Below are 16,195 nucleotides of genomic sequence, written 5' to 3' on the forward strand. Positions count from 1 at the left end.
TATTATGATTGTCCTCTTTTATTGTCCAAGAGATTAACCCCTCTTAATACTATTTCAGATATTCAAGCTGGTTATGTACTTTAATAAGAAAACAAAGAATTATACTGTTTTTATTTTATTCTATGTTTTGAGTTACTTTTTATGTTTTAGTAATCTGTACATCCAACACGGGGCTCGAACTCACGACCCCACAATCAAGAATTGTATGCCAATCGAGCCAGCTAGGTGCCCCAAGAATTTTTTTTATTATTTATTGTTGTTTTTAATGTATGTTTATTTTGAGAGAGAGCATGGGGAAGGGGCAGAGAGAGAATCCCAAGCAGACTCCTTGCTCTGCAGAGCCTGGCATGGGGCTCGATCTCATAATTGTGAGATCATGACCTGAGCTGAAATCAAGAGTTGCATGCTTAGCCAACTGAGCTACCCAGGTGTCCCCACTAAGAATTTTTTTATAGGCTAGATTTTGAGTTGGGAATCTCATGAGAAGATTTTGAGTTTCATATGGAGCTTCAGTTTACTGTAGCTTGTTTGCTTTGTTTTGTTACAGAAATAGTATTGTCATGGTGAGTCTAAAGGCAGGTGAACAATGTAAAGTGGTTTAGATGTTTCTGGAGATTAAAATGCTGTGAAAAATGTTAGTTTTTAATTATTTGCAGTTTTTCATAAATATCTCTCAGTTTGGTATTCCCAATAAAATTTGCTTACGAGATCATTTTGGCAGTTTAGCTAACAGACTAGGTGCTGGTATTTTAATGCCTATTCACAAATTGTTTTTGCATTGACAACTTTCAGTACTAAACTGTTGATTATTTTAGCAGCTTGGGGAAGGAATCTTTCTCAAATACATGATTCTCTGCCTTCCTAAAGAATACCTAATCTGACCTTGACGATTCAAGTTTATTAATTGAAACATCAACATTAAACAGTGTTTTCATGTTCTGTTACTAAAGCTGTGTGATCCACTACTGAAATATTATTGGATGTTTTGAGTTGTCTGCTTTTCTTTTTACTGGTAGCCATTTTTTTGTTGTTGACAGTGGGCCTGCCTGAATAGCCTTACTTCCCAAACTAATTTGTTATATTTAATCTAGTATGGTTTTGGAAACTAATTAACCAGGCTTGATGAGTAAAATAGAATAAATGCATTTGTGAGTGAAAATGTCATTTTCCATGTCAGGATCATAAGACTTGGTATGAATTGGCTACTCAGAGAACTTAACCTATTTTCTGGTTTTGAATTACTGAGTAGGTGATTTTTCTTAGTTCATGAGCTCTTATGTCTCATTATAACATCTAGAATTCTACTCTTGAATCCCTTTCCCCTTTTATTAGGTAATAGGTGGTTAGAAGATACAGAATAATAGGGTTATCATTGCCAAATTACATATGGCTTTAGAAAGTATAAAGGTAAGAAAAAGTATGCGTTGCTTCGCACCCTTCTACCTGATGTTTAACGTGTCAGATTAGGTCGGTCTAAGTCTAGCACTTGAGCAACAGACTCTGTTGTTAGCTGGTTCATGGGAGCAGTAAATTGGTATAGGCTCTAAGTTATTCCAAAACAGGGAAAAAAGGTTATGAGATTTTTGGTTCCATTATATTTTTGATCCTTAGAAAGTTGAGTTTTATTATAAGTATCTGTCATCAAGAATTTTGATAGTGGAGCTTCAAGACCTTTCCTTTTTTCTTTTCCATTATTTTCTTAGATAGTATTTGAAAATATGAGGTTTTATGCTTTTTTCCAAGATAATTGGGAAAATTGTGTTCATTATCATTTTATATGTACTTCTTTAAGCAGATTCATTGTTCAAATATTGCTGCTGGAAGCCCTAAATCTGGCAGCTAATGTGGCACAGAATTAAAATTTATTGTCCTAAATACTAGGGTTAGCAGATTCAACTACTGTATCATTTTACTGTACCTACAGATTTAAAAGCTGTCTAGATTTTAGTTACTTGAAGACTTAATATTCTTGAAGTATATTCCCCAATTTCTCAGTCCCTCATTAGGTTATATCTATTTTGTTTTTGTGCAGTGAGCAGTTTCCTCTTCACTGTGACCACCAGGGGATTGAAAAGCATGTGCAGACTCATTATGATCAGAATGTTTTAAATTTTGACTCCTTTTTATTGTGAGTTAGTAATACAGTTTAGCAGTTAAAGAAAAAATCACCTCAAATAGGCCACTATGGAGACCACAAAGTATCACTTCCATGCACCCTCTACCACACTTTTCTGACCAAGAGCTACTTTGAGTTTGGGTCAAGGTCGATCTTCAGCTTATCAGTAAATGTAACCTCTTTTAATCTTACTGAAGATTAAAACTTGTTTTTCTGTGTTGGTATCTATTTCCTAGTTTGAAAACTTTATGAATAAAGGAAACAGGGATTATCTTAATGTTACCACACTGAAAAAATATGTACATAGTGTAGTATTTAACAGGGAATCATATGTAAACAAAAATATTTTCTCATGTGACGAATATGAAAAAAAAAAAAAAAAAAAAAGATCTCCCTTACCCTTTCTTGGACTGTTTAGGAAGCAATAATCAGAGTGATAGCCAGGTAACCTCTCCTACCTCCCACTTCTGATAAAAGAACTCAGTTTGTGTTTTGTTTCCTTAGAATTTCACACTATACACTTTGTTGGTACCTTTTCCCATGACAGACTTGATTGCTTAGCCCATTTGTAGTGACTCTGGAACAAGCATAACTACCCAGCAATATAAGGACTTTCATCAGTGCCTGGTATACCTGTTTATGTATTGTTCATGACATGAGAGCAGTCAACAGCTGCTCAGAGGAAGAAAGCACATGGGCACTTCATGGCGATGTGGTTGGCTTTTTTTTTTCAACTTTTTTTTTTTTTTTTTTTTTTTTTTTTAAATTTATTTTTGGGACAGAGAGAGACAGAGCATGAACGGGGGAGGGGCAGAGAGAGAGGGAGACACAGAATCGGAAATAGGCTCCAGGCTCCGAGCCATCAGCCCAGAGCCTGACGCGGGGCTCGAACTCACGGACCGTGAGATTGTGACCTGGCTGAAGTCGGACGCTTAACCGACTGCGCCACCCAGGCGCCCCTTTTTCAACTTTTTTTTTTTTTTTTTTTTTAATTTATTTTTGGGACAGAGAGAGACAGAGCATGAACGGGGGAGGGGCAGAGAGAGAGGGAGACACAGAATCGGAAGTGGTTGGCTTTTGATGTGACGTGAGTCTATATTTGGCTGTTGATGTAGCTCATACAGATCTCTAAAAAGTGACCACAGGGATGTGGGCATGGAAATCCAAGCCAGCATTTGCTTTGATTCAAACTCAGATTTATAGGTTTTTAGCAATTTTCCTTGGCAATCTGTCAGACACTTAATACTGAATTTCCTTCTTTCACAACAGAGTTATGAGGCCTGTAGTTTGGTACATTCTTTGCTTTATCATAGTTTTCCAGTTTGATTTGCCTGTGTGTGTGCCCCCAAGAACATACACATGCAAAGTCGTATTTTACTAGTTTTCCTTGATAATTTCTGTGTATCATGTGATGGGATGTAGGTTACAAATTCATTGAATAATAGGAAACAATGCAATCTTAAAATTTTTATGAAAGTGGTGATCTAGTTTAGTGTATGGAACAATAAAAAGTCAAAAGATTACCTACACGTAATAGGTTTAAACAAGTTTATGGATCCGTACTTTATATACAGGTGTGGTACATTCTTCCACAAAATACTGCTTCTATTTCAAGAAGACTTAGTCCATACTGAATGCTTTTAATGTTTATTTTTGGGGGGGGGGGGCGGGCACGGGCGAGGGGCAGAGAGAGAGAGAGACACAGAATCTGAACGGGCTCCAAGCTGTCAGCACAGAGCCCGACGCAGGGCTCGAACCCACAAACTGTGAGATCATGACCTAAGTTGTGAGATCATGACCTAAGCTGAAGTTGGATGCTTAACCGACTGAGCTACCTAGGCGCCCCATGGTGAATGCTTTTAAAATTGACTTTTAAACCTTTATGTGAAAACTAATTGGTAACGGAAGTAAAATTTTAAAAAGTATAATCTTAGTTCCTTTGTACTGTGCTTGAATTAAAGAACATTCAGTTTCTCTCTTCTCAAAAATTGCAAAATTATGTTTTGCCTAGGAGGATGAACATGTGCCCACTGCTCCCGATCCTCCAAGTGAGCATTTACGTGGGCATGGAACAGGCTTCTGCTTTGATTCCAGGTAATTTTTCTTTTCCTTGTGTAGAGCTTGGATTATGTAGATGAGTGGTTCTCAAAGTATGGTCCCTAGAAACTTGTTAGAAATGTATATGATCGGGGCTGTACCTGGACCTTCTTAACCCAAAACTCTTGGTGTGGGTCCCAGGAGTATGTGTTTTAACATGCCTTCCTGGTGATTCGGATGCATGCAATCCTTTAAGAAGCAGTGCTCATGAATACTCGTAGTGGTCAAACTGAATGAATACTGTAGGCACATTATAAGTCCTGTGAATCTTTATAGTTTTACAAAAGGCATTTTCTGTTAAAAATTGAGGAATTCTTGTCACTAAGCTTCATTTTACATAATGTGATTGCATTTTGGGGCTTTTAATGGAAAAGTTTTTGTCAGTCTAATTGTAAAACTCCATCGAGAGGCTTTAACAGTGGTTTACATAATTGTCAATAGCAAGCGTTTAGAAGCAGAGGTTTCTGGAGTAAGTGAAGACTTTCAAGGTAAGTTTAGTGTGAAATATCGGCTTATGTAGATAAATATAACATCTATCCTGAAGATTATTGCTGTTTAGAAATTTTACTTTTTGGAAATAGTAATTCTTTCATTTTTCTGTTTCTTCAAGCTTTGATGTTCACAAGAAGTGTCCCCTCTGTGAATTAATGTTCCCTCCCAACTATGATCAGAGCAAATTTGAAGAACATGTTGAAAGTCACTGGAAGGTGTGCCCAATGTGCAGCGAGCAGTTCCCTCCTGACTATGACCAGCAGGGCTTTGAAAGGCACGTGCAGACCCATTTTGATCAGAATGTTTTAAATTTTGACTAGTTACTTTTTATTATGAGTTAGCAATATAGTTTAACAATTTAAAAAAATCACCTCCAATAGACCACTATGGAGACCACAAGGTATCCCTTCCATGTACCTTCTACCACACTTTTCTGAACAAGCGCTGCTTTGGAGTTTTGTGTTACTAGGGTCAATCTTCAGCTTATCAATAAATATCATTGTAACCCCTGTTAATCTTACAGCTTAAGAAAACTTTTTCTGTGTTTGTATCTTTATTTATTCCCCAGTTTGCAGAACTATATGAATAAAGGAAATGGGTTGTTTTAATGTTACCACACTGAATATATATGTGGAGTGTGTGACTTAGCATAATATTTACAAGTTTCTGTTGACCTTGTTGATTGAGCATGACTACTAAATATTATGTAATAAAAATAATTTATAAGTGTGGCAAAATAATTATTTGAATACAGAAACTTCCATAATTTAACCCATGAAAGGATTTTTTTTAACTTCCTTTAAAAATGGAGCTGCATGTAGAATCAGCTCACATGCTTGCAGTATAGCAAATACTTTTTGATATTTGAAATGTTTGCTTTAGGAATAGAAGGCATATTTTGCTAATTTTATGACCAAAACATTTTAGAATGACTTGAGTGATTATTTTTAAGCCATCTTGAAGTTGTATTTCTGTCTAAGGGGAAAATGGAACAAATACACCAGTGCAGTTGTTTCATAACAACTGTTTCATAGAAAGGATCTACTAAACAGTGGTGGTTGTGGCATAAAATCACAGGAAGTGTATCCGTAACTTTTCCACATTTTCCTGATGGAGGAGAATTTTGAAAGAAGATTCTCAGTAAGTGATTGAAAATGTGATGTATAAATGCAAATCAATGTGTTCATTGTGTCTCTATGTAGTATTCTCATTAACATTAAAGAGGACACATTTTTGGAGATGTGTAATTTCATTGTCAAATTTATTTACGATAGCTTTTCATTAAGTGTAAACATCATTAACATTTTTTTTTTTTTTTTTGGGTCTGGGCTGTTAAGTTTCCCAACAGTGTTTCTCTTAAAATATGAATGGTAAGAATTTACTGTGATTTTGCTTCTTTTGTAGTTATCAAAATATTTCAGCTTAAGCAAGGTAGCTGGGATGTTAACCTTACAATCCGCGTGGTGGCATTTCGGTGTGCTGTGTGTGAACTGCATTCACATCGTGTTGCTTGTATTGGTTTCTGAAAGCCAAAGTTGGAATCCTTGAAAAAGAATTGTGAGTGCAGGGCAAGACGGGCTGTGGCAGACTAGAAGGCAGCAGTAGCTGAGGACCCCCCCCCCCCCCCCGCTCACCTTCCCGGGAGGGGGACGTGCAGATAAAACACATTCAGTGGGGATGGTCTCACGCTGCGGAGCAAGCCAACCTACGAGTATCCTCCCCGTGTTAGGGTGGTAAGGGACACTACTGAAAATACAGAGCCCTGTTTGTTTTGGGTCAGAGGCAGTTTATTTTAAATGATTTCATTTACATTTATAAGCAGCTTTTCTTGACAGCAATTTTGATTAAGTTGCCTTCAGTTCTAAAACAAACCTCTGTTGCTTTCAAACTTAATGTGCTCTGTCCCCAACAAAACATATGAAAATATAATTTAAAGCACAGTTTTCACAGACACAGTACGATACATTCACTATACACGGTATAACAAAATATTCCCATCCTTACCTGTTTAGTAATACTGTCACAAGGAATAAGTAAATAGAAATTGAATTTGTTTTATAGTTGAAAGAAATTTAACATGCACAATGACTATTTTATGACTGTTTAGCTGTTGAACTACTGATCCAGCCTACATTTCTTGCACTAGAAGGAGCAAAGCTAAATAATGACTGCTGGCCTAAAAAAATTTTGGTCAATTATAGGTAGATATGAAGTATCCAAGCAGGGCCTTCTTATGCACCAACTAGTTGCTTCTCATTGTCTGGATCACCCTTTTTCAACCTAGAACACTGTATATTCAGGACCAAGACCACTCTTCAGAGATCTGAGGAAATTTTTCGAGGGCAGTGTCTTTAGAAATACTTTAAAATCCCTCATTATGAGGGATCGACAACTGAAGAATATAGAAGCTTACCCATCTGGCCAGTCATCCTTTCAGACTGCGTGAAGAATTGAGGAGGGACACCTGCTTCCCAGCTGTAAGACTTTCATCAAATGGGAACATGGAAAGTTGTTTTGTAAGCAGTTCGAGTTTGCTTTTCACCAGTTTTGTGGGCAGTTAGCCATCTCAGAGCAATTTTTATTGCATAATGAGGCAGTTGGTAAACTCTTGCATGTTTAAGGAATAGCACTTGGGAGAAAAGAACACTCAAGGCATGATGGTATTGTTGGTGAGAAAAACTTCAGGAATGGTCCAGACGTAGGTCACTCTAATGGGTCATATTAGTCACTCTCTGACCACCTGCCACAAGAAGCACTTAATTGTCAATAAGGCTCAATTTCGTGTTTCGGCAAAATGTTTTATAAAGCTAAACAGACGTTGCCAATGGGAATACAGACCTCTACAATGTGATGGGAAAAGTGCCTTCAAAAAAAATGTCTAAAAACACAATGAGCGTGAAGAAGAGGCAGTTGGGGGGTGGCGTGGGGGGATCTTAACAAAAATGTCCTCTTTGAAACGTGCTTGTAATTTTCTTATTTGCAACCCATAGGTTAGGGCAGTGGTTGCAAGAATTGGCAACACATAAAACATTAAATCTGTTGGCAATAGAGAACTACAAAGTGCTTTAAAACTTCACCTAAAGATGAAGATAGAACTAAATTTCACACACACAAAATTTGCACTTAAGTATTTCAAAGTGTTTTCTAACAGATTTCAGGGAAAAGTATTTCACTAAACTGGTATCTTGGTCCACAAATATCAACAGGCATAAACTGAATCCCTTGCACCCAGCAGGCACTCCATGAATGTGTGTGAAATTAATGAGTGAACTGAATAGACTATTTTGTACAAAAATGCCATTTAGAACACAAATGATTGGTAAGTCAGATGGCAAGATTTTCAGCTTTTTAAGGGGCAGAAGGATTTGCAAGATAATATAAAACACAGAAAGCACACCTTTTACGTATGTTATTTAAATATGAAAATACTTTTAGCATATTATGTTAAACATTCTTATTTATATTTCCATTACCTAAAGTCTTTCTACTCACAAATACTAACTCCATTATGTAAGGCATGGTAACCAGTTTGATAATGAAGGTATTATTTTGGTTTTGAACATAGTGAGTTGATGTGTTGAAAAACTTCAATCACATTACAATCTTGGGGGAAAAAAAAATCTCAGTGCCAGCCCCTCCTCCCCCCAGTTGATACCACTGCAATACAACCTAATAATATGCAACATGCCCTCAATCTTATTTTCTTTTGGGGGAAATGTGCTGAAGAACCTAGAGCTTTTTCTGTTTAGCACCTTATATCAAAGTAATGAAAATGGGTATGATGATGACATGTGCAAATGTACAAAATCATTAACTCTACAAAGATACATCATTCCAAAATTACAGAAAAGTTTTAAAGCATGCATTTAATTCTTTAAAGGGTTGCTGAATGCTTCCCCTGCAAAAAGGTGGCTGTTTTCAAAATCAGCAACTGCTGGTGAGGGTTTCTTGGCACAGTTGGGGACCAGCATGTTATTGCTGCATCTTCCTGATAATCTCAGCCGACACCGGGGGGTGGAAATTGATTGTGTGGTGCCGCAGGCCCTGAGCTGTCTTGTAACTCTTACCACAACGACATTTGAATGGTTTGCGGACGCGGATCTGTGTTCTGTGACCATTCTTAGCGTGGTACTTTATGCCATTCACATTCTGTGGAGAAGACAAAACGTCACCGATCAGATGCAACCAAGACGTCAGACTGGGGAAAACCTCGGTGTGGGTCTGGGTTACAATGGACCTCTCCTGGATGGCAGGTGTGTACAGGGTAGGCTTTGCCTGAGCTCTAGTGCCAGCAGCCTGATGTGATCGTGGGCCGTGCAGAGTGGGTCATTTACTCTGACAAATTTTACATAGACTATGTATTCGAGACTGTAGAAGGAAGCACAGTTAGTTCCTCTGCCTAGAACTTTACTTCCTTTCTGGATCATTTTTTCCATTTGGAAGAGCGTTAACAACAAACAGTCATATAAACATAGCCTCAGGATGACCAAAAAGCTGTCTTTCGAAAGAAGACACAGGGCAATAGAGTTCAAGGTCTATATAAATCCCTGATGCGGAAACTCACCTAAGTGTTTTGCTTCCAGACGGCTGGAATAACCTACCTTACCTGGAATTTTCGTCCATTTTCTACTTTGCATTAAGGCAGGGTCTCTGCCACAAATCTTGCCCAAAATCATGCCGTGACACAGGTGTGTGAAATAAGCACCCGTGGACAGACTGAACATTTATGTGCTGCATTCCAAACATAGGTTATGGAAGTCTCAACAATGTAAGAGTTCCAAAGTTCAAGCTGGCATGCACATTCTGGATTTCTACTAAGACTCCATGCTTTGAATCACTCTACGGACTTAATTTACTATTGCTCAATCCCAATTAAATGGTGAGAAAACGGGCATTGAGTGATGAAAGATTTAAGTAAAAATGGCCTAAAAAAATTAGATGATTAGGTGATATTAGAGCATAGGTTCTCAACTCCCACGTCTGCTACTGCCAGATTTGGGAGTAAGGGAGGACACAAGAGCAAGCTTGAAACAAAGACGGGAGAACAGGTCGTCAGAAGAGTGGGCTGTTTCCTAAAGTATTACATGAATCTGATTCCACTGAGCCTAGTCCTAAACCCAACTCGGGATTCCAACATAGCAGTCTTGAACTTTACTCAGAAGATGCCCTTCCTGAGCTCCCAGGTACAGGGACGGCCTGCTGTTCCATGGGCATCTAGGACAGTGCCTGGCCCGTAGTAGATGCTCCATAAGCATCTGTGAGTGGTGAATTTGTTAGAACGTGGTTCACTATTCTGGAATGAATTGAGTTGCCATTAAAATGCGTTCAGTGATTACTATTTACATTCCCCTCTTAGAGATCCATAACGCACGTTATCCTGCTTGACTTAGTTGAACCCAGGGGTGCCAAACAGCAATCAGTTGGCTGTGTTCAGAGCCTGACTGACGGTTGTCCGTGGAGTCAAAGCACAAGGACAAACACCCTTTGCCCTGGACCCCGGGCTCTGGGGCATCTGCACCTTTGTTTCTGTCCATCCCGCATCAATCCCTCCATGAGGGACAAGGGAACCCCTCCCTGTTCTAGAGGCATGTTGGGGAGAACCTGCTGCTGCAGCAGGGACAGAGGGAGAGCAGTGACAGTGGCAGAATCAGGCCCATTAAGATGATGGGTAGACTGCCCCTGCCGGCCTCCTGCTATTCCAGCCACTCCAGCACAAGCCGAAGGATGCGAGTAGAGCCAGCTGCGTATCCCAGCCCGAGCTGGCATCTTTCTGCCACCGCATGAGGCACCCAGGTAAGAACCACCTAGCTGGTGCCAGACAACCCACAGAACCACGAAGGACAACAGTTTTAAGGTACTTGAAATAAGTTTTTACAAACATTAGAAAAGCACCACTGGCTTTCTAAGTAACAATACGGTAGGAAGTTTCCTGGCTCGCAAAGACTAGAAATTTGCATCCGTCCCTCGCTGACATCCCATTTACTAAAAGCTCAACAGATACATTCACTGAGCACCTAGTAGGGTCCTTTTCCGTAGATGGAAGGGTGACTCAAACATTTCATGTCCTTGTTTCCACAGGGAACTTGTAAAATGGATCATCAAAAAAATCAAGAAAATAGAGGAAACCAAAACTAACTACCTTTGGCTAGCAAGCAAAACAGCATGGCGACTCCCAGCAGGAACAGGGCTTAGATACTCCATCCAGGCCTGAGTTTTTACAATTAGGTGAGAAGTCTCAAACCAGAAATTGCTAAAGCCACAAGAAGCCAGTCCAACATGACCGGATCCAGAGTTCGGCAGGAGAAGGACAAGGCCAGGGTGGAGGGGATTTCAGCAGGTCTGTGGTCTGTTCCCTGCTTGAATGTAAACATGGTGGTGTGAGTCTGGCCGTGAGACCGTGAGGAAAACACCGCTAACTCCATACATTTGCTTTATTACTTTGGAAAAACGAGTAAGCCCCTTGCACATTTGGAAACGTGGCTCTTCCAGGGTTGGCCAAAGGACCTAGAAAACCTACCTTACCCGTCTCTCTCTTTGTCGCCGTGATTTCAAATGTTCACAAGGGTCAGTGGGATACCCTGGCACACGTTAGTGCAAGCTCTAATGAGATTCAAGATTTGCCCCATCTGTTCATTCACAGATAGCAATGGGAGCTTTCACTTTTCTAACACTTGAGGTTAAAAAAGATTCATGGACATGTATATATAATTGCAGAGAGTCTAAAAGAAGTTTGGTCTTTCAGAAATATTAATAACTAACATAGGTGATGGCAGGCGACTTGAAAATGAAATGCTTAAATCCTCTGGTCTCTGGAAAGAGGAAAGGGAGTTGATCTTTGAATTTTTTTTTTTTTTACATTTATTTATTTTTGAGAGAGCGTAAGGGAGAGGCAGAGACAGAATCTGAAACAGGCTCCAGGCTCTGAGCTGTCAGCACAGAGCCCGACACGGGGCTCGAACCCACAAACCATGAGATCATGACCTGAGCCGAAGTCGGATGCTTAACCGACTGAGCCACCCAGGCGCCCTGGGAGTTCATCTTTAAAAAGGGAAAGAAGAAAAGGGGGGGGGGGGGGCAAGGAAGGTCAGTAACATGAAGAGCTTCTCATGCTGAGTATTTGAGGTGTCCTGTCTTATCCAGTACTCCTGTTTTAGATGAAATGGACACTGAGAAGGTGAGTGAAGCAGGTAAATGATAGGCTTGGGATGGGAACCCAGGGATGCCGGATTCCAGAGTAGTCCACATTTCTCCCAGAATTCCACATACCTGAAGTGCTAGGTACTTACTATGTAGTACAACCAACTGGTGGTCTTTGAAAAATTTTACAAGTTGGGAAGGATTGGGACACTCCATCTGGAGAAAATGGTCACTAAACTATGGTGGTCTGACACAGGGCTGGCATGTGCCGGAAGGCAGGGAGGAGGCAGCAAGGGGGCACAGGCAGGCAAGGGTGGCATCAGCTCATTTCCATGCCAGGTTCTACCATCAGGAGCTACCTGCCCTGATGAGGGAATAGAACCAGTCAATGCACAACAAACAATTCAGACGCTCTTCTCTAAATTCCAGTCCAGATCAAATCATGAAACCCAAAGTCTGTACGCCAAGCTGGGCCACTGTGTCCTCGACAGTATTTGATTTTTATAGTCCGGACTCAGACCCGAATAAATACAATATGTGACATGTGCCCTTGATATAAAAACTAACTTTCAGTTCCCCGCAGGCCTTGAGGCTCTACATAAATGAGAGGATGAAATCACTTGGGGATTTGATAAGGAAGAAAAATTAAACGAGCTGGGGTTGGAGGGGGTGGTGGTGTTAAGAGTGGAAAGTAAAGCCACCTGTAGCAGCGTGGTGACACCAACCAGCCTGAGAGCTGAAATGGAAGTCACTCCCCCACTGGACTCCGCATGGCCGCACATACAACGTCCAGGATGAGTCAGGTGGGAGTCACATCTTTAAAGTCCCTTTATTAAAGCAATCTGTGTCAAGGGTAGGTAATTGTACAAATGTAGAAAATGCAAAGGAACATAAAAAAAGAAGAGGTTAATCACTATTGAACATCTGAGCTACCTCCTTCCAGCATTTTCCCCATGAGAGATCTATCACATGAGATTGGAGTCTCCCACCGTTATGTATTTTTTTTTGAAAGAAGGATTTTGAGGGCATCATTTTATTCCATTGCCCTACTGTTAGAAATTTAGTGTTTCCTAAATTTGTGCTGTCATAGTGTGATGAACATCCTTGTATATCAATCTCTGCATCCCTGACGATGTGCTTGGGATGCATTTCTAGGAGACTATGGAGCTAAGAATATGGACTTTTTTTTTCTCTTTCTCTTTCTTTCTTTCTTTCTTTCTTTCTTTCTTTCTTTCTTTCTTTCCTTTTTGAAGTTCTGATTATTTACTGCCAAGTTGCTGTCTGGAAAGGTTGCCTGTTATACCCCCACCAGGGCTTCTGATGGGACAGTTAGGAGAGGCAAGGAGATTTAGATCCGCAGAGGGAGAGAAGAGCTGATGTGGCCTTCCCGGAAAACCTCGAGCTCACACCTGCCTGGCTGTGTATCTGGACATTAGAGGCCGCCTTCACGCTTTCTTCACGATGCTGAAACCACCAATGTTCTCCATGTAGCAGAGGGACCCTTCCAGAGAAAGTGCAGGGGACAGCTTGTTCTGTTGCCTATTTCTTAAAAATACCCTTGATTCTAACAACTCTAATATTTAAAATTATTAAAGGCAAAAAAACCTCAAAGCACCACAGCCCATCTTTTAAAGCCATTCCCAGTTACAAGCTTGGGGAGTCCTCTCTCTCTTGCCTGCAGTCAGAAGAAGAGTGTGGGTTGCACCAAGGTGGATGGGATCAGTTATTCCAGGCCTGAAACGTATCTGGGACAAATCCAAAATCACGTTACTGCTCTGGGGTCCTGGTGGTTGGCTGGGGGCGGGGGGGGGGGGGGGGGCGTTGTCTTCTTCCCCATACACTTTGCCTCTGTTCCTTTATCCTCAGAGTATCTATTGTCCGAGCCCTGTGACCGATGCTGAAGGGTCTATGAGCTGTGTGGACCCTTGGGGTGAAAAGCTAGTAAGTGCTCTCTCCAGTGGTATGAACAGAGCGAGTAGAAAGGTCAGGGGATCGAACTTCAGTTGGGGAATGAGCGCCGGGAAACTTGGTAAGGCCTCCCCCAGAGGAGGTGGCATTTGAGCCGTGCCTTGAGAAGTGAGGGGAATTCAAATGACAAGTGCTGATGGAGAGAGGAGGGAAAGGGAGCACCCCAGGCAAAGGGATTCATCCGGGAAACAACCTGGAGACTCGGCTGTCCTGCTGGGCCCCTCTCCCTTGCCCAACTCAGCATGAAGTCTAGAAAGTGAGGAACGTCACCTCTCTGTTCTGCAAATGCTGGGAAGTGGTGAGAAGCACTGATCTGGGGTCGGTGCCCAAGCGGCTAACGGGTTAGAGACTCCCTGCCAACAGCAGACAAGTCTGAAGGGAGCCCTGGGAATGAACAACAAGATGGCACCACTTCTGGATTCTGCCTGACGCCACAGCACAGCCGCTCATTAAACCTTCCTCCAGCCAACACCCAATCCGACCGTCACGCGGTAAATAAGAGGCAGGAATTACACCAGAGCTCACCACTGCCCTGCGGCCAGTAACTTCCCAGCAGAAAGAGTCAAACTGAAGCTTGAAAGGAGTATGACCACGCTTCCTCAAGCACTCGGTTAGAAGTAGTTACGTGTTTGTTCTTGGCCCACGTATCATTACTTGGCCTTCTGGCCCAGAAAAGGAAACTCACACTTCCCTCATGGAAATCAGGACCACAAATTGCAACCCGGGGTCATCTGTCAGCTGGTGGTACTGAGTCAGGCAGCCTCCGCAGCCCAAGCTTCACTCAATTTTCTTTTGGCCTTACGTGCAGAAAGAACACTCAGGTCCCCAACCACCCAGATGTAGACAACTACAGGAGAAATTGCTGGAAACCCAAGAGAAAAATTACAGCAAAAGAATAATGGTAGGAAAACAAGTGAGGTGGGGAGGCGGGGGGAGGCTGTGGAGAAGGAATGAAGGGGGCAGGGAAGCCTGGAGAGAGGGGCATCTGGAAAGCAGGCAGGAATCAATGAGCGAATTCTCAGTCTAGCTTTGTCCACTTTGAAATAAATAGAGAAGGAAAACTCTCTTTCTGACACGCAAGAGCTACCCTCTGGAAAAATGAGCCTGTCTGACAATCCCTTGGCTTTCTGGCCTCCCGAGGTAACAGCCTCCTTGCCTTTCCTACTCTGTCTTCCATGCCTCTGACGTAGAAAATGTGTGTCCCGGGGCGCCTGGATGGCTCAGTCGGTTAAGCGTCTGACTTCGGCTCAGGTCATGATCTTGCGGTGCGCGAGTTCGAGCTCCGCGTCGGGCTCTGTGCTGACAGCTCAGAGCCTGGAGCCTGTTTCAGATTCTGTGTCCCCCTGTTTCTCTGACCCTCCCCTGTTCATGCTCTCTCTCTCTGTGTCTCAAAAAAATAAATAAACGTTAAAAAAAAAAAGAAAGAAAATGTGCGTCTGTAACTCTGAGTCATGTTCTGACCCCAACAGCTCCCCTGTCCTGATGGGATTCTCACACCTCCACCCTGGCGTTTTCATTTTACACAAAGCATATCTGGACTTTTCCATGATAAAATGCTAACAGTATAAAATAGGTGAAACCTTGGCCACTTAGTCTTGTGATTCATTTGTGTTGCATGCTTCTATATAGTGGCTGGCACAAAAAATACTGAAGTCGTTTTCTTTTTTAGTGTTCAGGGACATATTTAAGAGCAATGGGAGAATTGCTTATGCTGTTGCACATCTTTTAAGCCTTTTTATTAAAAAAAAGGTCAACCTGCTGAGCTATGGGTAAATTCGCATATCATCAAATGTACCAAGTATGTTTCTGATTTTTATATTTCTGTCTCACAGCTGGATTTTAAAGAGTTGCTGACACTTGGCAGAAGTGTTGTAATTTTTTTTTTTAAAGTGTTTATTTAGTTTTGAGGGGGAGAGGGGCAGAGAGAAGGAGACAGAATCCTAAGCAGGCTCCACACGGTCAGCACAGAACCCGATGTGGGGCTCGCACTCATGAACCGTGAGATCGTGACCTGAGCTGACGTCAGACACTTAACTGACGGAGCCACCCAGGCGCCCCGAAAAGTAAAAGACTTTTTAATCAAGTATGTATCATCAGCTAAGAATGTATAGATTTTAATATTTATATAATAAATATTCTTCCTTCCTAAAAAAAAAAAAAATTTGTTTTTTAAGGCGCCCTCTGGACTGACACCTGAATGTTGTGGGTGTTCCTCATTGTTTTGTCCCTTTGAGTTTTCTTAACAGAAGATCTAGTGCCCCGGGCTGTTCATGACACCCAGCCAGGCTCTCGGAGACACGGGTTCCACATCATCTATATAGAGAGGGCACTGAGGTGGGCCATTGGTGAGAAAGATTTCAAAGCCCCCTTTTCTGCCTTTCCTGC

The 16,195-nt window shown here is 41.5% G+C and overlaps 2 protein-coding genes across 4 annotated transcripts in view; one reads left to right on the forward strand and one right to left on the reverse strand.

The window, feature by feature from the left end:
• The window catches only part of TAX1BP1 (Tax1 binding protein 1), an 89,810-nt gene extending 83,867 nt beyond the window's left edge, over positions 1-5,943 (forward strand). For both annotated transcript variants that reach the window (XM_078441110.2, XM_078441114.2), the window contains exons 17-18: positions 4,128-4,210; positions 4,824-5,943. In XM_078441110.2, coding sequence (XP_078297236.1) covers positions 4,128-4,210; positions 4,824-5,025 — 285 coding nt within the window. In that variant the 3' untranslated portion in view covers positions 5,026-5,943. The remainder of the gene's footprint in view (positions 1-4,127; positions 4,211-4,823) is intronic.
• A 2,602-nt stretch (positions 5,944-8,545) lies between these two features.
• The window catches only part of JAZF1 (JAZF zinc finger 1), a 343,720-nt gene continuing 336,070 nt past the window's right edge, over positions 8,546-16,195 (reverse strand). For both annotated transcript variants that reach the window (XM_060632790.3, XM_060632791.3), the window contains exon 5: positions 8,546-8,854. In XM_060632790.3, coding sequence (XP_060488773.1) covers positions 8,678-8,854 — 177 coding nt within the window. In that variant the 3' untranslated portion in view covers positions 8,546-8,677. The remainder of the gene's footprint in view (positions 8,855-16,195) is intronic.

This window comes from Panthera onca, chromosome A2, assembly GCF_046562875.1.
Source record: "Panthera onca isolate mPanOnc1 chromosome A2, mPanOnc1 haplotype 2, whole genome shotgun sequence".
Classification (NCBI taxonomy): domain Eukaryota; kingdom Metazoa; phylum Chordata; class Mammalia; order Carnivora; family Felidae; genus Panthera; species Panthera onca.